The 21,263-nt window shown below is 40.7% G+C and overlaps 1 protein-coding gene across 3 annotated transcripts; it reads left to right on the top strand.

Moving 5' to 3' along the window:
* The first annotated feature begins 1,315 nt into the window (after window positions 1-1,315).
* LOC106912853 (LIM domain and actin-binding protein 1-like) lies at window positions 1,316-20,759 on the top strand. Of its 3 annotated transcripts, none has more exons than XM_088005537.1 (10): window positions 1,316-1,423; window positions 6,424-6,552; window positions 7,504-7,546; window positions 13,857-14,300; window positions 16,696-16,750; window positions 16,843-16,931; window positions 17,751-17,829; window positions 17,913-17,944; window positions 18,032-18,165; window positions 18,873-20,759. In XM_088005537.1, exons 2-10 carry the CDS (start codon window positions 6,434-6,436, stop codon window positions 19,966-19,968), a joined length of 2,091 nt encoding a protein of 696 aa, XP_087861663.1. In that variant the 5' UTR covers window positions 1,316-1,423; window positions 6,424-6,433; the 3' UTR covers window positions 19,969-20,759. The 3 variants fall into 3 exon arrangements, with proteins under 3 accessions (XP_087861663.1, XP_087861661.1, XP_087861662.1); XM_088005535.1 differs by having other exon boundaries at window positions 18,029-18,165; XM_088005536.1 differs by having other exon boundaries at window positions 1,324-1,497; window positions 18,029-18,165.
* Window positions 20,760-21,263: the final 504 nt, after the last annotated feature.

Raw genomic sequence — 21,263 nt, 5'->3', positions numbered from 1 at the left:
CAGGGATAACTAAATCCTCAACAGAATTGTGAAGCAAAATCCATTCAGGAGTTTGGGGAGATAAAAGGCCTGTACTACAGCTCAATTCAGGAGCCGTAACCCTAACCACGATATTGGTCCAAAGCCTGTTCAGCTACTGATAAACAAATCTGACAACATGCTTTATGGAGATGCTGATTTGATTTCCCAACAGGACTTGGCACCTACACACATAATTACTAAGCTTTGATATCACTGTGCTTGACTGACCAGCAAACTAAAGCTAGTTAAACACATTAGGAAGATAATAATCACCAGAATCAACAATGCAGATGACAAAAGCTGAGCTTCCTAACCAGCTCAGCAGAACCACAGGTTGATCTCCTCCATATTACATTCTACTGCCTGGGGAGTATGACGACGTATTAAATTACAGAATAATAGGCTGAATTTTCTGTATTTAAAAAATCCCTTTCTAATCTGTGTTATATAAGAAGATGTTATATAATAATTACATTTTCCGAGTAAGGAAATTTGAGTTGTTTTTTTTAATTATCTGTCAGTCATAAATATCCAACAGAAATACAGGCTTGAACTATATCAGTGTGTTACAGATCTACACAATAAGAGTGACTCTCTTTGACTCAAACTGAAATAAATGAACATTTTAATTCTTGACATCCCAAAGCATAACATGTGACTAAGCTAAAAAGATAAGTAACAACTATTACCTTTTAGCTCCCCAATGCTGCCTCGTTTGTTTATTTATTCATTTCTCCTTTTCTGTTATGTCTGTATGGCGATTTATATTTATTTTATTGATTTTTTTTCTCTTTTTTTGGAGAAGCTATGAAAGTTTCGCAAAATGAATGTAATGTGAAGAAATTTATAATGTTCTGATAAACAAATAACAATAACAAAACCGAATGGAAGTGCTCTTGCTGGTTTAGGGATCCAAATTAAAGGCGTAGTTCACTTATGAGAGGCCCCATAGGCCAAAACCTACAAACTCGGCTTAGCGTGCATTGTTCATTTTTGTCACTCCCCCACCCACATCTCCCCCACCCCCTTCCCACACTCCCCTCCGGCTCCCTCGCCCTGTCATGGAGACGGTTGCTACACCCCGTGTATCTTATCACCATCAGACTGCCTGTTGACTTTTAACATTGGGAAGTGAGCAAAGCCACCTGTTCTCAGGAATTTTAGCCTGCGCGCACACACACACATAAACAAAACAAACAAAAAAAAAAAACCTCCCAGGTAAGTGTAACGTTGTGCCTCAGGTCATTGGTGGAGCAAGTCACGTGATCTGCCTCTTCCACTCACCTTTGCGCTCACTCCTCCTCCGCGCTGTCCACTCCGGGCGGTGTCGCGGCTCCAGCAGCCAGTGTCAGGTGTCTCGCAGGTTCTCTCACAAGCTTTGGCTAAACGGAAGTTCCCACAGGTAGGAGCAAATACATGTTAGGACGGGGGAACATTCACTAAACAACTAACGCCGCTCTTATCCAAAGCAAAGAGGTATGTTTGGAAGATTTGAGTTCGGATATTGCTAACATTGACGGAAAGTTTAATACACGTGTTTTGCGTTGTAAGAGCAGCTTGTGTGTTTCTGTTTATTCACGACTTTCCTTGAAGTTAAACGACTGTGCTCTCGGTTTGCGTCATCTAAACGTTACAGCCTATTTTACCCTTTTCTCTTCTAGCCACCATGAAAGCTAGACCTATAATTAAAGTATTTCAGATGACATGTTGGCCTCAGAGCTGGGCCGCCTGTCTTCAAGTTATTCCTCTTTATTGCATACTTCAGTAATGACTCTGTAGTTCAGAGTCCCTCATTCTCTCCTGAACACCTGACTGAGGCTTTTGTATTAATTCATAATAGATCAATTATGCATTAAGCAAGGAGGACTCCTCCTTTTCTCTGACTTAGCAAGTATCCAAATGTGCTGTGGTAGCTTGTTGTCATAGCAAAAACCTTTGAGGGTGTTACATCAGCAATGTAGAAATCAAGGGTATTGAGAACGTTTATGATTTTGTTTAATTATAAAATCCTGAAGAGTTTACGGGATTATGTAGGCTGTCATCTTGTCAAGCCTTTCTTTACTTGTGTCTCATTCCCCTCCTGAGACAGGGCAGCCGCTGTGGACGCTTTCGCAACATATGATGCCACTGACTCAGTCAATGCTCCTATTGTGAGCTTTTAGCTGGAAAAATGCTGCTCACCTTTGTGGATTTTTGGAAAATGAAAATGAAGAAACCTCTGGTCATGTGATCTGGAGCTGATAAGGTGACACAGAAACGATTTTTATGACTCACTGTCACAAAAGTGATTGAGACGGCTTTTATTGCCCCGGGCAGCCAGAGTTACATGCAGCAGGGATTTTTTTAATTTTTTTTAAAATGAAATATCATTGACTGTGTATATAGTAATGCAGTTGCACGGGAAACTAGAAAATCCCCCAAAACTCACAAGAGAAGACAAGGAGCATTAGTAGAACTGAGAACAGGAGGATCTGACAAAAGGAGTGATGATTACTAGAAATAGAAACAGTAAACTGAATACAACACACAAGGACAGCATGTTTCAGGAGCACACTAGTTTACAAGAACAAACAATGAATAACTATTAATACATAATAATAAAAGAGAACTAATACTATGAATGAATGATGCGTATAATAATTAAGTAACAACAGATCTAGAATCCATGTGATTGGGACAGTTTTACGTTCTGCTGTCACGATAGCCCTCAGTACAAATAAACCAGGTTCTTGGTAGCACAGCATTTAAAACATTTCTTAAGACGAATGGATAATATTATCTAATTTCTTTTACTTGAAGTAGGAAGGCAACCATTTCAATATCAGTGTGATTAGTACTCGTATCACAAAGGACTGATTGTAGCACAGTTATTGTTGCCTGATGTATTCCAAGCATTTTGAACTTATATTTTTAAGGCTATCGTAATAATTACCCAGTTGTACAGAGTCTCAAGGCAGCAGATGGTCACTGTGGATGTAAATGAAAACAAAGTTAACAAAGGTGGTATTTTATGGAAATGTACAGATCCAGTTTTAGTTAATTCAAATTGATAAAATCTGCCATAATGGGTGTGTCTGTTAGCCTTCTGCCTCTCTGACCATCTACTTACTTTGTGATATGGTATCTTTCTGGTACAGGTAATAGAAAGATGCCACACTTCCAAAAATCTAAAATATCACTTTAAGCAAAAGATAAATACTAATAATTATAATAGAATGACATCAAATTGTAGCTAAAATTCGTTTTCAAGCGCTCATCGCACAGAGTTGCATGCCTTTCTGCTGTTCTGCTCTTCATAGTGTAAAACTGACAGTTATTAGCTTGTTAATTAGTAGGGCTACCTGCTCAGGTAGCCACCCTGCATTCAGCTGCTTAAGACGAGTTTTACTGGGCTTGGTCGAAATGATCACAGTGCCTTAAGACCTTGGCTGTATGTAAACCACAGCTTTGCATCAGTTTTAAGTCTTAATTTGCTTAATTTATTTTCTAAAATAAAAACATTAAGGCTGCTTTTGCATGCCTTACAAGCATGACCCTATCTTACTCTTAACCGCTTTCTATTAACGTGGAAAAACCAGAGGATCTGTACTAAAAATTCACTCCATTAATATCTGGAATTACAGGTCGGACGCACATGTACCTTGTCTTGTTCATTGTTTCGAAATCCTTGGGCTTTTTAAGATTTAAGTCGAATAGGTGACTTCCCCAGGGTGTGTCTCCTGCTTTGCATGAAGGAAATGACTCCAGGCTTAAACCAAGACCTGAAGCAAACAGATGAATGACAACAAAAAGAACCCGATCCAAGTGAGCCGGCTTAGCACTGGTTTCAGACAGCATACAGGATGACGAAACGAGCCACGCTGCCTTCAGATCTGAAGTTTGTGTCAGTAATAAGTCGCCTTAAGGAACGTAAACATAACATTGTAACGCTCGTTCGTGAATATATGTTTGGATGTTTGTTCATATTTGTCAAACCTAATATAGAAATCAAAACTTTATCTATAGAGTAGATTGAAGTAAACACAAATAAATAGATCAAATTTGGGCTAAAGTGAAAGAAGGACTGTTTATTGACTGCTTTTAAATGAGGGGTTGGAGTTCGGTTCAAAGTCCTGGAAGTTGTCGGCAGCGCTGCCGTGCATCAGAGCGATGATGTAATCCTCTAGGTGCGCCACGGCGAACATGACCACAGCTGAAGTGATTGTTAAAGTAAAACTCTGTAGATGGCAGTGATTTACGAGATCCTGCTAACATTTTACAGACATGTTGAAGCCACAAACGCCAGTTTATTTATTTTATTAGCATTCTAGGTGTAAGTGGACAAACTGCTAAGTAAATAAATCAAACCTTTAAGGCATTAGCAGCTCAGGCGTGAATTTGAGCATCTTTGATGGCACAAATACATTTTCAGCGAAGGAGACTCAGATCTGTGTTTCAGTTGGAAATATTATCCTATTTATAGCTGCAGTTATTGTCATAATTGACAAATTTTTACCAATAATCGTCCCCACAGTGTGACTCCAGCACCATGTTTTACAGTGGATATAATGTGTATTTACCTGAAATTTAATCTTACGGTGGTGGACTTTATTGATTAATCAGGTGACCTGTGAAGACATTTGGTTTGAGTTTCGTTTTGGGATATTAAAGTAAAAAAGGGGCTAAGTAAGCACGCTCTTCAGATATTAAAAACGTTTCTGTAAACTAAGTTTCTTTTTCTTCTCAATAGCCGTCCTCCTCTTTGTGTTGGTCCATCACATAAAATCCCTATGAACTAAATTGAAGGTTGTTTGTAATGTGATAAACTGTGAAATGTGTCAGGCGGTGTGAAGACCTTTGCAACCTACAGTAGGTTTAAGGATTGTAAGATATCCTCTTCGTTTTCTTTTGGCCCGTCTGTCCATGCAGAAATTGCGGAAAGGTTCATCATTTGACAAATAAACCACATCTAAAGACAAAGGCTTAGTCAAAGTGTAATTAAGTGAAAGTGTAATTTTGGTTTCACACTCATCTCCTGTGACACCGTGTCACCACTGAGCCGCGGCCACTTGTTGTGCGAACGTACCTGCTCTCTGCTGCTTTCAGTTTGTGTTTTCCCTCTTTGCATTCATGCAACCTGATCTGCAGAACAAGTTCGAACACGTCGACTCGTCTGTTTGCATGCACAACTGAACGAGCACAAATATGTGCATTCAGTCGTGGGCCGTTTTGTTACGGAAGTTTGTGCTATAAACTTGCAAATGAATAATCGTAGACAGAAAACAAGTCCAGCACACACAGTGCTGGACTCTTCCGTCTGATGCAAGAACAGGTTCCAGACTAGTTTATCCGTTCCAGTAGAAACTGTAATCTTAATAACGGAGTGCCAGAAAGACACACCAACCGTCAATAGATACGGGAAAACAAAAGGGAGCATCCTGTTGATTATGAATTATTTTTGTATGTTTATTTCCTGCATGCTAGGTGGCTAAGTGTTACTCTGAAATTAATCTTATTTTAGTGATTTTACCCTTTATTATTTTTGTACATATGTTTCATGTACCTTTGTAACACATTATCTTTCTCAGTTTGATTATTTGATTACTTTCTCTTCTAAAAGCAGCTGTTTGTGCAAAACAAAAGTCATCAGTTTTGGCTGAAATGTTTTTGTAAAATAAATGTTTAGTCTCTGTGGCATTTTTATTGTGAATTAAAGGTTAATAAATAAATAAATAAATAAATGTATGGGTTTGGTGCCTTCCAAAAATATTAGTGCCTGGGACGTTTTTAACATTTTGTTACAACCAGACACTTCGATGTTTTTAATCGGGATTTATGTGACGTAACAACATGAAGTTCTGCTAATATGAAGTGAAAGGAAAACTATGCTGATTCGCATGCATTTTCTTTTACAGTGAAACCCCTAAATAAAATCCAGTGCACCAAGTTTTCCTCAGAATTCACCTAATAGAATAACAGCATAAGTTCAGCTGGTCTGTCAAGTTCTAACGTGACACGTTGTGAAAACGTTAAAGGGATGTAACGAATGCTTTTGCAGGCACATGTATCATATCACATTGCATTGTACTGCATGCTTTGCATTACATGTTGTATTGCTTTGGATTTGTTTCACATCATATCAAATAGCATCGCAGACTGTCTCGGGATGTCGCCAGACTCTCACGATCATATTGTGTCACTGTGAATCATTTCCCGTTCTAACACTTCTTAACGTTATTCTTCAACAAATACGAGGCATTAATAATTACATAAGACAATCTTTCTTGTTTTCTTTTATTTTCTCTATTTCCCAAAGCCTTGTGGTATAAAACAAAGAAATAGATTTGTAGAAATAGGTTACTAAGAAACATGTTCAGATATGTACTGAATGTGTTTGTGGCTTTTATTTTTTTCTTGTTTCAGGTTGACAGCCATGGAGAACGGCTCATTTGTTCGGGGCTCCAAGGTGACGCAGTCCTTGCGTATCACCGCCAAGGAGCTGTCGCTCGGCGGGCGAGGGAAAAACTCTGGCCTTGCAAAAATATTGTCCAAGTGGGTAACATTTTAGCAAAGTTTGGGAGTGATTTTTACTTTTAGCATCTGCCTTTAGTACAGATGGAGGTTAAAGTAAATTTTAGGACGTGTTAAATTTGATTGAATAGTTTATTTTATCCTCTTGCTTTTACAAATGTAAAATCTTAAATGTTTTTGTTTATTTTTCAGGTACATCTGAAATTATGATCAGACCTCTAGATGTGTAACATGTATAAATCTCTTGAGTTGCCTGAATGAATTGTCTGTTGACTCTAATGAAATATGACCGATTATTGCCAACTAAAACCACATTTCCTTACTGTAAATTAAAAGTGGACAATAGAAAATTACATCATACCACTCAGGCATGTAATGACCAAACCTTCCTGGGTCTAAAATGGTGAATATGCAAAACGACTAGAAGCCACTCCGACCAAGAGAAACCTGAACAGCAAAACAAAAACACCCTGGTTATCTGCAGTTTACTCAAGACCATGTGGGAAGGTTGTTTAAACGTGTTTGGTGGATGATAACATGTTATTGTGTAAGTGGGAAGTGTTCTGTTTGGAGAAATGATAGCGCAGATTCCCAGATTCAGACCGTTATCATGGTGGAGGCTGGATTCACATGAATGTAGTTTTGTGTACATGGACTGGCTCCACCAATGAGGTTAATTCCAGGCAATGTGAGAGAATAATGTGTAGAAACTACACATAAGTTAGAAATAAATAAAAAAAAGGGTATTTTTTTCCTGTGTCCTTTACATAGCTAGTAAAACTTGTTTAATCATTGAAAGCACTGGTGTCTGTTTCCAGAATGTCAACATTAAAATAAGCACATGAACAGTTTTTCTTTGCATACGTTGCAACTTAAAGCCTCCCAACGTTTTAAATCAGAAAACATAAAATGTGTGTATGCTCTGCATTGTTGTGAGTCAGTGGAGGTCAGTGTTGTTTCCTTGCCCTGCAGGTACCAGAAGAATGCAGAGAAATCCAGTGCAGAGAAGAAAGGAGTGAGTATTCCTCTTAAAGATGGATCATATCGAACAGTGACACGTATGTAAAATTAGGTGGTGCTAAGAAAACATTCACAAAAAAACAGATCTTTGCAGATTATTGGGAGTTCATGTGAAACACCGACACAAAGTTACTGGCTTTTTCTGAGAAACTTTGTGTCCATTTCTATTCAGCCTCTCTGATCCCAAACTTTGTAGAAACTCCCCATCCACTGCGGTTACAGCTGCAAACCTTCCCAGTTATGTTTCTACAATCTTTGCATATTTGGAGACTAACAGTTTTGCCCATTTGTTTTTGTAAAATGCCACAAGCTCAGTCAGTCAGACTGGATAGAGAACATCTTTGAACATCTTTTTTCTTTTAAAATTCTCAATTAGATTTAAGTTTCTAAGACATGGCTGCTTAGATTTCAGTGTAGCTTTGGCTGCATGTTCAGAGTCTCTCTGTCCTGCTGGAAGGTGAACCTTTGCAGGCCCTGTGCTGACATTTGGACACTATTAAGAGGATAACATATTATTGTGTAGGTGGCTCTTCTTGACTGTACAGGAGTTTATTTATAGTTATCAGCAAAAAGAGAGCAGAATAAAAATGGAGGTCACATATTTCAGAATTGTATTTGTTTAAAAAAAGTTGAAAACCATGCATATCCTGAGCTTGTTGCTTCAGGATTAGGTTGGTCAAGTCCGGCAATATACATTGAAAAGCTTGACAACTTTTTAGACGCATCTTTGCTCCAAAACACCTGAATTAAATGAGTGGCTTGTTACGAAGCCTCTGCAAAACTAAAAATGTGCAGATGGGCAACCCTGCGACAAAAAATCCCAGTAAAATGCAGTAAAGTTTTAATTTCTTGGGAAACAGGTGAAGCTCTGGAGGTGTGAATGGTTTTACGAGGCGCTGTAGTGACCCAGTCCTTCGTTGGAAGACAGGGATTAAGATCTTTCATCTAAAGACTAAACAAACAAGCGGATTAATGTGTAAATTACCATTTATTTTGCCCCTTCGTCCGGGGTGGGGGTCATACAAACTGTGGGTGTGTGTGTGCTTGCTTGTCTCTCTTGATTTCCTCCGTTCCTCTCATGTGGCGGTAACCTAATTAAAGCTTCTAGGAGATGAGGAACACACACACACACAAACGCATTGAGTCCTCATGCTCACACACGGCCACGTCTTGCCCTGTCCCGGCTGACCTCTCATTGGCTACTTGTCGCGACAGGCGAGCTATCGAACCCATAATCCTGCTCCAGTGTAATCCCCCCACCCCACTTGTAAAACTCATTGAGGCTCCACGTGCAGGTTTGGCTGATGTGTCAGAGCGAAAGAGCGATAAACAAACCTGGACCGAGATCAGATGAGAAACGGATCAGAGAACGTCATGAGGAAACACAAGGTACTGTTGTACAGTGTGATTACAGGGTCCGTTTCCCCAGCAGCTATTTGGAGAGACTGTAGGCATCTTCTTTCTTTAATGCTCTGGGTGGTAAAGACGAAACCTGATCTAAACCTGCTCAGATGTTGCTGTAATGATAGGAGCTGAATTCTCACAGAGCACCGCCAGCTGTAATCTAAACCAATATTTAGTGTGAATCAGGTTAATTATTGTTTTTCAACGTCTTAACGTGTGTTTGCCTTCCTGATACGAGTACATTAAAGTGGAGCGTCAGATGAATTATTTATGAATAACACTTGTGGTATGATGTGTCTGAGCTTAGTTTTGAATGAGCACTGTGAAAGACCATCTGTTTGTGTGTGTGTGTGTGTGTGTGTGTGTGTGTGTGTGCGTGCGGGTGGGGGATGGGGGGGAGATAGTTGGGGGATGGGAGTTTTTGTCAACACGTCCAGCAAATACCAAGTCCATCTTTTATTATGTAATCAAGAGACAGATTGTTATAAAGAATAAGATTTCTGGATTTTATTCTGTTGTGACTTGCAGTAATTTATTAACCCCAAATTAAACTTTATTTGAAGGGGAATGCCGGCAGGATACCGTCATAAACATGACATAACACCTGACATGAACATGAAGGAGTCTTCATGAATGTTTATGAATGTTGTCATGAAGTGTCATTTGGTAAATAATGACGCTTTTAATGAAAAGTTGACACTTTTACTGGACTTTTAATGCAAATTTTAATAGAATTTTGCATTAAAAGGGTCATTATTGTCCGAGTAATGCAAAGTTTACACTTTTAGTGCAACTTTGCATTAAAAGTGTTATTATTTACCAAAAGACACTTAATGACAACATTCATCAAGACTCCTTCATGTTCACTGCAGGTGTCATATTTACGACAGCATCATGTCAGTCTTATGCACACACCTTCAAATAAAGTGTTACCAACCAGTTAACCTAATTCATTACATAAATGAAATGATTTAGTCTTTTAATTATTTATGGGCCTTTCCAACTTGTTGCTCAAGAAAGGAAAGCTTGAAAGGCAGAAGAACAAAGTCAATATTCAGATTTATTTCTGCTTTGAAGATGATCTACAGCCTCAAATTACCCAGTTTAACAACACGATGTTCAGCTCAGCCTTTGTTTCTGACAGCTCATCAGACAGGCATCTCAAAAAGACAACAAGATAACATAAAAGTAGTTTCTGTTTCTAAATGGGTGTTGAAGGTTATTTTTAATCTCGTCATTATTGCATGAATCAAACCCTCATGACTGCTGAGCAGCATTCTCCATGTTCCCGCTGGTGTTTTGATGAATTTTCTTTGGCGATGAGCTCAAAGTCTTTGAGGTTGGAAAGCCTCTTTGCCATCACCCTAATCTTCAGCTCCCTACACAGACTCTCAGTCTCTGGCTGAGCCATTTCAAAATGATAACATTAGTTCCAGGCAGAAGAAACATATTGGTAAAATTAAAAGATTATTTTTTCCCCACATAATATTAATACTTTATTACCTGGAATATGAATAATTTTGGCAGGAAATTCTTCTTTTGGTGATTGTATTTTGGAAGATGGTTTGTCTAAGTCTGGGGTCTGCAGCCTCTGTATTCGAAGGCGCTTTTGTTCCTTCTGTCCAGAGAAATAAAAGTTGTTTAGGGCTGAAATGCTACCAAAAGACTGCTTATACCAAAAGACTGCTTATAATTTTTGAGAAATGTCCTCTTTAGAAAATATGATTTCGCAACAACAACAACAAAAAATTATATTTTTAAGTTTTAAATCAAAGAAAGGATACAGTTTTTTTCTATGGAATGTTGATTGTTGTATAAAATGCGATGAAAAGTTATTTGTTATATATTTACACCTAAAGTCTGTACACTGTGAACGCTTGAAGTCAAAATAATTTTTTCGGCCCACAATTTTGTTTTCTAAAAGCTGATAAAGACAAAACACAGAGTTTCCACCCCAGTGACATAAACCCCCCCCCCCATAAAATTCTTACTGGTTGTTTTTTGAGTCATTCTTTTGTGGATGTTTACAGCAATTATTCTATCAAAAAATCTGAAAAGCTGCATGTGTTATTATATGTATGTCTAAGTACATCGGTTGGTTCTTTATTACCAAGTTGCAGACTCCTGGTTTAGTTTCTTGTTAACAAATGCTGTGTGAATGCAGTGAGTCTGTATTGACCTTCTGTCTCAAGCTGTGTTCCCAAATTAATGCCGTAGGTTTTATTAGAAATTGATGTCGCATGTTGCCGTGTGGTTCAGACGCACCAAACATGGAGGCTGCTGTCCTTGGCACATTTGTCCTCGGTCTGATTTAGTGCTTCTCCTTCTCTGTTTGGCCTTTCTCCTCTCAAGCTGCTAATAATGAGTAAAGGCCACAGGTGGCAAAAACATTAAGCAAGAGTAAAACCTGTTTGAGAATATTTTTAAACAACTTTCAAGTACTATAATTATTGGTATTGAGCCTCCTTTACTCCGCTGCTTCTAAATAAAATCCACCACAACAACCTTTCTTCAAAAGTCACCTTTGACAGAGTTTAACTTCTCTCTAACACATAAAGTCCTTAAATAAAATAAAATACGCTGAAGTCTCTGGGTGTGTTGGGACAATATATGATCAATTAAAGGGGCTTCTTCTGTTTAAGCCCATTTAATCTTTTTTTTTTTTTTTCATTTTTTAAATAAGTTTTTTCACAAGATAAGGCTGGCATGTGTATAGTGGATTACATGGAAATATGGCTGCTCTAATTCCAGTTATAAAAAGTCTTTTTGTTTACCAGAGTAGGTCACTTTTGTGCTTTTTCCAAATTTAAGGCGGAGGTTTCCATTTCCAGGACCGCAGGTCTGGCGTCCTGCATGTTTTATGTGTTCCTGGCTCGGCGCGTCTGATTTGAAAGCAGTGGGTCATTAACATCAAGCCTCTGCTCAACCTGACGACGAAAACCTGAAAGAGGGTTTAAGACACAGGAATCTGGTGGCGTCACTTTTGTGCATTACTTTAAAAAGAAAATCTCACTTTTGTGGCAATGAGAGGATTTTTATCAACAATTGGACACCAGTGGATCCAAGGATGTTGAATGGTTTAGTCAAAGTCCAGGTCAAACATAAAAGGAGAATCTGTTGTGATGTTCACAGATCCTCTCCGTTTTGCAAAGACAAACGAGCCAAAATTCAAATCTCTAGAGACGCGCCCCAAAAGACCTGCAGCTTTATTTAGGGGTGTCAGAGTAAAGGTGACTAAGATGCAAACCGCACTTTTCTGTATTTATTATTTATTTATATTTGCTTTGTAGAACATTTTGAAAACCAGGTATTTCTTCTACGATACCTTACAGTGATTACAGTGATTTGTGTTGGTCTGTCTCATAAAATATTTGCTGTAATGACGTGACAAAAACATAAAAAACAAACATAATTTCTTAAGGTATTGTAGAGTCATAACACTGTAGAGCAGGGGTGTCCAAAGTCGGTCCTCGAGGGCCGGCATCCTGCATGTTTTAGTTCTCTCCCTAGTGGTTGTAACAACCTCCTCAGCAAGTCAGTGTTCTGCTTAGGCCTTTCTAAGGAGCCATCATTTGATGCAGGTGTGTAAAACCAGGTAGAGAACTAAAACATGCAGGATGCCGGCCCTCGAGGACTGACTTTGGACACCCCTGCTGTAGAGCTTAGCATGAAATACTGAACTATTTCTTTATGATTTAATTTTCCTTCCTGCTTCTTGCTTCTACTCTTTTAATCTGAGTATTTTGCACCTTTCTGGCGAGTCGTGCTTTAATTCGAGGCTTTGGTAACTTTGTCCACCAACACTTCCTCAGAGGAAACAAGAAGTAAAACCAGGGAGGAAAGAGTTAACTTTTCCCGGAGCGTATCATTTCCTGCTCTGGTTTCCTGGGTTTTCTGACTCTGGCTCTCACTTTCCTGCCGTCGGAGCAGTGCCGGACCGGCTCGCTCTGGTAGGTTTTGTCTAGCCGCCCGTGTCACGCTCAGCTCGACCTTCTGCTGTCTCTCACCTCCTGAAGCGCGGAGGAAAACCAGCCTGGGCTTTCCTTGCTGTCTGGCTGTATTGACACCGATCCTGGCCGCTTCATCTCATTGAAAAAGGTTTCTTCTTCTTCTTTTCTACTCGCTTAAACAAAAAAAAAAAATCGGGAACAATCTCTCCGTGATCCGGTTGTCCATTCAGGCTGGCCTCGCGTCACAAAGACAGCAGTTGTGCCACTGCTTTTTGTTCTTTGTCGGGATTTTGTCACTTGCTCAAATCTTTTCCGCTGCGTTCTTTACTGTCTTTATTTTGCACATAAGGATTCAGCTCATGTTTGTCATCTTTAATAACTTGTAATGAATTGCAAGACATATTAAATAGTTTGGGGTTTTTTTGTGGAAATTGTGCAAGGTTGTGGGCAGGAAACGTCATTCTGAAGTCCGTTTTGTTTTCTATGATTAACACATCTACATATTTTCCTGTCCGCATCCTCTTTGCTTATGTGTCACTTCTTTTCTACAATTGAGGAAGTTCCTGCCTGCTGAAGTGTGCGGTGCTCCTGCTGAGTTTTCCCCTCAGCTGTGACTAAAAGCAGACATTTCAGTGGTAAACGGAGCCGTCGTCTGTGGGGTTTAGGGGAAAAAAGTGAAAAGAAAAGCAGCTGAGTTTTCCGTCTCAGCTAATAAACCAGCATCTCTGACATCAGGAGCCACATCTCTGCACTGGAGCAGCTTTGAGCAGCTGCTCACTTCATCTATTAGCCTAGCCAAGTTCAGAATCAGGCATTTCCTTCATTCCACCGCGTTAATCCGAGGCCTTACAGCTGTCTCTCTCCATCAGTTCGCCTGCAACCTAATAGTTCTTGTGACTAAATTTTTCTTTTTTTTTTTTTATTCAGTTAATTTCTCTTGTTTTTTTGCAGGCCACTGATGGTGCTCCATCCTCTCTGCGCTCCGGAAAACTGAATTCCCTGAAGAATCAATTTGAAAAAGCAGTCAACCTAAACCAGGATAAAAAGCCTCCTGCTCCCCCTCCGAGCGGCTCCAGCATTCTCCGCTCACGCTCCGTCCTGACCAGGCCCGCTGCCGTCCGCGAGGAGCCCGCCGCGCCCGTCAAGAACCAGGACCCGCACGCCGACAGGGGGGATCAGCGCGCAGCCAGACCCGAGCAGCAGCAGCAGCCGCCTGCCGCCCCGGCGGGCGACAAGCAGAGACGGATGGACCGGGATGAGGCCGCAGACAGGCGAAAAGCCGAGCCGATCGAGGAGGAAGCTCCCACCAGCCCACTCGCCACTTTTGAGAAACCCAAAGTGCAGCTGACTGACCTGAAGATGAAGTTTGAGAAGGGAGAAGACGCTGCTGGAAAGGTAAACCTGTTGATTTGTAAAAGTAGTAAAAGTCTAAACTTGATGGCGAGTGGAACATAACTCAGGTTTTTAGCTTGTAGTTAAGGTTACAATCTTATGGGGTTTTTTTTTGTTTTGTTTGTTTTTACAGTGTCTTGCACAACTATTCATACTCCTGGAGCTTTTATTTTCCACAAGAATTGTGTGATAAACCAACACGGTATATCTGCAAAGTGAAGAAATTAGCATATACAGTTATTAAAATATGCTGGACATTTGCATTTGATGTTTTCTAGAGTCAGCTTTTACTGCAAAAAATACATAAATACATTGATTACACTGTGTAAATTACAAAGTGTTGGATAATTATTATTCATCGATGTACGCTAGTAATGTGTTTGAGAACATAATAAGGTGTCATGTAGAGTAATTAAGAATTTACAGGTAATGCATGTTTCAACAAATAGATATTAAGTATCAATTCATCACAGGTCAAATCATTTCTGTCGTCTTTTCCTCATTTTTGAGCAGCTTTTGCCTGCTGAAAAGCGAACTTCTGTCCCGGCTTCAGATCTGAAACGTTTTCTCCCAGAACTGCCCTGCGTTTATTTAGCAGAAGCTGTCCCAGAGCATGCTGCTGCCACCGCCGTGTTTCTCTCTTCATTATCCTGTTTGTTCAAACAAACAAACTCTCAGACCTTCACAACACGGCTGCGTTTACACTAAGATTAAACGTCACACAGCTTGACTCTATAATTAGCAGACTGGATGGACACACTTTGTGTTTTTAACATTGCAAGTTGTTTCCCCTCCACATCATAACGACGCTCGGCTTTCTGATAGTCTGTCGTATAAAATTCCAATAAAACAGATTTTTTTTTTTTTTTTTTGGTTGTTGTGACTTGATCAGCTGTCAAGTCACAACAACAACAAAAAGCAAAGGTCAAAGGTGAACATTCTTTTGCGAGGTGCTGTCCTGGTCAAAATGTCCATGCACATTTCCCTTAACGTCCTTTCACAAGTTTAAAACCGTCCATATTTACTTTTTTCACTCCTTCCTGAAGCCCCTTCAGTTCAGTCACCAGTTTCTACCTTCCCCAGCTCCATTCTTTCGCTGCAGCTCTCTCTCTCTCTTTCTTTCTCTCTGACCAATAAAACAAGTCTCCCTCTCTTCAGCTCCTGAAACAGAGGAATGCAGACATTCCTTTCCAAGGCCCATCTCAGTCTTCATGGGATCGCCTCGGTAAAGCTGCCGTCTTTATCTTGGCGTTGTTAACACATTTAAAACCGAGAACCCATTTTCTTTCCTTCACTCTTTGGGTTTCTTTAGTTAATTCATCCCAGTATTTATGTTTGCTCAGTTTCCCTCTCGTGTTATCATCCTTAACCTGTTCTATTATTCACATTTATTCATCTCAACATCATCAGTAGGAGAGTTACAGAAATGTTTTCACTCTGTGAAACTCTCAGCAACACGTGTTTTGAAACGACTCGCACTCCTTATTTTTCTTTGTGTGTGTTCAGAGAGAAACTATCATTAGTGCCAGAGCAGCGGTGCGGTCAGGACCGTCCACGTTGTGTTTAGTGAAGGACGCATGAACGCTTTCAGATGCCTTGGCTGCAGGTCAGATGCGGGCAGGTGGCAGCCTTATCAGATAAGAGTCGGACATCTCCATCGCTTTTGTTCCACTTTTCTGATTCAGGACACCATCTGAATGTTGTTTACGGTGCCAGGCAAAAGTTTCCGTACCTCCTGAATGTTTCTGTCTGTCTTTGTTGTTTGTTTACAACAGGAAACGTAAAAGTACTTCAAAGTGTTGCGAGCATTTGTACCGCAACAAATATTTAAACTCGAATGCATCCACAGCTCATGATCCACCGACTTGCAGGTTCAATTGCTGCCAAGTGTTACTGAACTTTATTTTTCAGTAGAGTCGATGCTAAATGCACAGTTTTCAGATTTCCATTTGTTAAAGTGAAGTTTTGGCTGTAATGTGACTAAATGCAGACCAACTAATGCACTTTAGTTATTGACACAGAAATTAATGCCAAAAACTTTTTCCAATGTGACTATATTAGCTGAATTTTATTTTGTGTTTTAATGTTACCACTTCATTGTACAAATGTTAGTATATATACTTGGATAAAACATGTGAAAATTCAGGTTCTGGACATCGAACTCGTTCAAAGAAAGCTTGATGACCTGTGGCATGTTTTGTTAAGTTTAATCTGGAAATCGTTTGGGTGGCGTCTCTCACTGTCAACCATTGCAAAACCAGACCCACTTCTACAAAACTGCAGAGTAGTGCAGGCAGAGATGAGTAACACTTAAAGTGCTCTCCTCAGCAGATTAAGGAAGGAGAACCGGGCCTGGCTCATTTAGCTCCACTCCTAAAACCCGTTTCCCCTCCTTCAGGTCGGCAGGTCGACGATTCGCAGCACTTCGTCTGAAGACTCAGAACGTCCTAAAAGTAAGCAAATGATTTATTTCTATCAGCATTTTTTATTTTTATTTTTTACATCCATCAACCTCAGCTTATGAAGATCCACACCTCTGCTTCAGATTCGTCTCCGCTGACCCGCTCTGCGTCTGTGAGGGTGAATAAGGCCAAGTATGAGCTGAGTGTCGCTAAACATAACGCCGGCTGCTCTGTGAGTTCAGCACGAGATACATTTTAACTCACTTGAAACAAACAACAGAAATATTTCTGCTATGTTTTGATCGTTTGAAACAAAATCGGTGGAGTTCAAGGTTAATGTTCCCCTGCTGTGAATGCAGTTAGTCTGCATTCACAGCAGAGGCTGTTTCCTGCAGGTAGTTTCTGTGCAGTGACAAGAAAACTGTGGTGCAGAAACAGCTGGGGAAAAAATCAGGTTAGAGTGTTAGTGAGTGAGCCTTTCTTTACGTTGCTGAAGGGGCATCATCAATAGGAAAGACATGACTGCCTAAAGTATGCGATGCTAACACTCGCACAGCAGTCACCACGCCCTCTCCTTCGAGGATAAATGTCACAAGTGAGTTTTGTCATGTAAGATGCCATCTCAGAGTTTTCTGAGCTAGCATCGTCATGAAAACAAGATTAATGATTAAATTGCTACTGAGAAAAATAAGGGATATTTATTTGACAGGAAAGTGGGTAATGAGAGAAGGGGGAAGACATGCGGCAGAGGTCGCCAGGGGTCGCATGTGGGTTGTGCTTAACCCCTGCGTCACCACAGCAGACTAGAAATGCTCTTAAACCACACATTAAAACTGCCTTCATCAAAGATCAATCGTACGTCTTGTACTTTGATCTGACCATCCTGTCTTTTTGAATTGATATGATAAAACCAGTTTTAAACCAGTTCAGCTTTTGTTACTCGGTTTCTTTCTCATGGAGATTGAGAATCGTTTCCATTTACTGTTTGCATCGTTCTCTCTCAGCGTCCAAACTTAAACTAGTACTGTGGTTTCTATTGTGTTTTCACCAGACCGACCAACCAAAAGGGACTGCTATAAGGAAATCTGTGTCCATGAGAGTCAAACAGACTCCAGCAGCAGAGTGCAATGGTAACGCTTTCCAGAAACCAGAGGAAAACATGAAAAGGCCTCCAGCAGCGTCACAGCTGATTCTGAGTTTTCTCTCTTTTCAGGAGAAGGAACTGAGCAGCCCAGAGCAACCAGGGTGCGGCAACGTGACAATGTTGTTACTAAAATCAACTTTTCACTCTTTGTTCTCCATGAATGCATTCGATTGGTTTTGTTTTAGCAGACGTTTCGCGTACCAGAGACAACAAAATGCGCTGCCTGCCAGAAAACGGTGTATCCTCTGGAGAAACTGGTGGTTGGTGAGCACACTTACCACAAAAACTGCTTCGCCTGCTCTCACTGCAGCACAAAGCTGAAGTAAGCTGCCGCACTTGGATCTGCTGTTGTATTTATTCTTGTATGAAGATAGAAGAGATTAGTCCAGACTCTTGAATGTGCTTTGCTTCACAATCCCTCAAATTCTGCAGTTCATCCTGTTCTGCCACACATTTTCCTTCCACATAACTTTCCATTTGTGTGCTTATTTGCTCACTGTCTAGTCAGCAGTCATCCGCTGAATGGGTTGAATTTATCATTTCTGTTTAGCTTAAAGAAAATCTTTGTTTTTGGTCTTAGGTAGTGATTTCATTTTAACGAGAAACTGACTTCTGGTTTTTATAACAGCAACAACCAAACTGTAGCAGAAAAAAAAAAATCCCCATTTGTATTGAATTACTAAAATTAATCAACTTGTCGATGACATTCACATTTATTACTTACATATATGCATACAGCCATATATGTGTGATTTGTTTGAAATAAGACAATAAGAGTAAATGTATTTATTTCTTACCAATCTCGTTGCTGTGTCTCTTTCTGTCCCTCCTTCCTTCTTACCTCCTTTTTCTGCTTATTTTATTTTTTTCCATCCATTTCTTGTCCTTCCTTCTGCATTTTCTTACTTCCTTGTTTTTTTCTCCCTTTCTTTCTTTGCTTCTTTCTTTCTTGGCATTCTGGAAGTCTTTTTATGAAATGAATTTTATAAGATGTGTGCTCATGTCAAACCTTTGCTGCTCCGTCTCTAGTCTGTGGAACTACGCCTCCCTGCATGGTAAGATCTACTGCAAGCCTCACTACAACCAGCTGTTCAAGGCCAAAGGGAACTACGATGAAGGCTTCGGCCATCGCCCTCATAAGGAGCTGTGGGAGCCTCGAGAAGACGGAGAGGAAAGCGAGGAGCCGCCGAAGCCCAAAGAGCGACCAGTGGAGGCGAAGCAGCCGGCTGAGAGCGTGTCCGAGCCGCAGCCGGATCCCAGCGGGGAAACGTCGCCACAAGTCAAGGTCACAGACATGGCCGCCTTGCTGGAGACCCGCACAAAAACGCGGGCCGGCTCCGGAGAGACGCAGCAGGCTGCAGACAAGCCGGCTGAGAAGCGGCGGCTGAAGGTGGCCTGGCCGCCTCCGGCCGGCGAAGACCGCCCTGGACCGCTGAGTCCGTCCGCAGAGGACGTCCCCTCAAACAGAACCCGGAGAGCCAAGTGGCCCCCAGAGGACGAGGTCCACTCATCCTTCCAGAGCTCGGAGCAGGCCGAGCTGAAGAGCCTGAGAAGGACCGCGTCTCTGAAGGAGCGCAGCCGTGTGTTCACAGTCGCAGCCAAACCGAAACCGACTCCCACAGCCGCCGAGGGCCGCAGGGAGCCGCGGCGGCCACTCAGACAACTGCAGGACTGGAGGGCATCGCTGGAGGAGAAACAGCCATCCGAAGACAAACCCAAAATAAACCACCAGCAGGAGGAAAAGGAAGAGCAGAGGATGAATCAGACGCCAAACGGAGGCGTGAGCACCCCGAAGGAGAAGAATCCCACTGAGGACGAGGAGGAACGGAAGGAGAGAGCGCAGGAGGAGGAACGGAAGGAGAGAGCGCAGGAGGAGGAACGGAAGGAGAGAGCGCAGGAGGAGGAACGGAAGGAGAGAGCGCAGGAGGAGGAACGGAAGGAGAGAGCGCAGGAGGAGGAACGGAAGGAGAGAGCGCAGGAGGAGGAACGGAAGGAGAAGCGCTCCTCCCAGGATGTGGGCTTCTGGGACGACAAGGAGGGGAGCGACGCTGAGGATCTGAGCGCCGAGGACATCATCAAGAAGAACCGCTACTACGACGAAGACAACGAGGATTCGATAGTATAAGAGCAGCTTAAAAATCCACTTCCAGCAACCAAAAAAGAAAAAAAAAAAAAACACTTTTAGCTCAAAGGTGGCCGACTAGCTTAGCTTTACCAGATTTTACTCCTGCAGAAACCAAAACTATACCAGCTATCTGTGAATCAAATCTTTTATTGCTCTTTTTATGTTTCAGTTATATTTGTAAAAAAGATTACAACTTTTTTTTTGGTCATGTGCCCTTTGAAAAATGAAGAACAGCTTTTAAATTAGTTTTAGTTTTGGCTCTGCGTTTGATTTTAACTCCTGAAAACTTGGTACAGCTCTCGTCTTCGCTCAGGGATCAAACAGCTGGTTCAACAGTTTTGTCCTTGCCTTCATTTTACATTAATACTGCTTCCTTTCACTTTTCTGTTTTAAACTTTTATTTCTTCTTTTCTTTTAGTTTAAATGTTTTATTTGCTTTAAACGTTTTCTTTGCAGAATACCTGGCTGATCGTCCACATACCGCTTGTGCAATTAGATTTTTTTTTTCCATTATTGTGTTGCATATTACAAAATTAGCATTTTTTTGTAAATTATTCTCTTGAAATGAAAACGGACCAAATGAGCTGCCAAAGTTTCGTGGTAATTCCTAACATCTCCAGGGGCCTTTTCAAGTTTAAAGGAACATTTTCAATTGCAATCCATTTTGTATGCGAAACATTTTCAATGTATTTTTATGTAATGGAGTACAAACATGTTTGCACAACGATTTGTCTTCTTGTGACTGGAGATCACAGCCCGTTTCTGAAACAGAATTAAAATATACTACTGAGTCCTTGCTGTCATCTTGTAATTTGTCAACTCTACTCAGGCTTTAAAATTAATGTGGCAAGATTTGAGTAATTAGTCAGATATTCTCCAGAGTTTGAGGGCAAAAATTCAGTTCCCAGATGTGCAAAGCTTGGTTCTGGTTGGAGGAATCCTAATGGTGCCGTGAATGATGTGAACATAAACTGAAGCTCTTCCTGTTTTTGTTTTTTTTTTATTATTATGTAAAGCACTTTGAAATGCCTTGCTGGTGAAATGTGCTATACAAATAAAATTTGATTCGATTTGATTTGGTGATTTGATCCGAGTCCAATCTCACCAGCAGCAAAACCCTCGACTCCAAACTGCTTCTGATGCAGAATAATGACAATGGTGAGAACATCCTTTAAGACACTTGGTATTATAGAACAAAATGTGGTTTTAAAAAGTATTAAATCGAGGGCTGATCACGTATTCTCTACCTCACTCCTGCCATAAATGCACAAACCAATTATATTGAGGCATTGCTG

Source organism: Poecilia mexicana, unplaced genomic scaffold (genome assembly GCF_051168715.1).
Source record: "Poecilia mexicana isolate PSO_F unplaced genomic scaffold, ASM5116871v1 scaffold_5, whole genome shotgun sequence".
NCBI lineage: Eukaryota > Metazoa > Chordata > Actinopteri > Cyprinodontiformes > Poeciliidae > Poecilia > Poecilia mexicana.
Note: the sequence above shows the minus strand (reverse complement) of the source record. Positions and strands in the feature narration are given on the sequence as shown.

What these genes read in the sequence shown, in the direction of transcription:
- LOC106912853 (XM_088005535.1), top strand. Translation starts at nt 6,434, where the DNA reads ATGGAGAACGGCTCATTTGTTCGGGGCTCCAAGGTGACGCAGTCCTTG. An exon ending in CTTGCAAAAATATTGTCCAA is followed by an intron (nt 6,553 to 7,503) that starts GTGGGTAACATT and finishes CTTGCCCTGCAG; the next exon opens with GTACCAGAAGAATGCAGAGA. An exon ending in CACTGCAGCACAAAGCTGAA is followed by an intron (nt 18,166 to 18,872) that starts GTAAGCTGCCGC and finishes CTCCGTCTCTAG; the next exon opens with TCTGTGGAACTACGCCTCCC.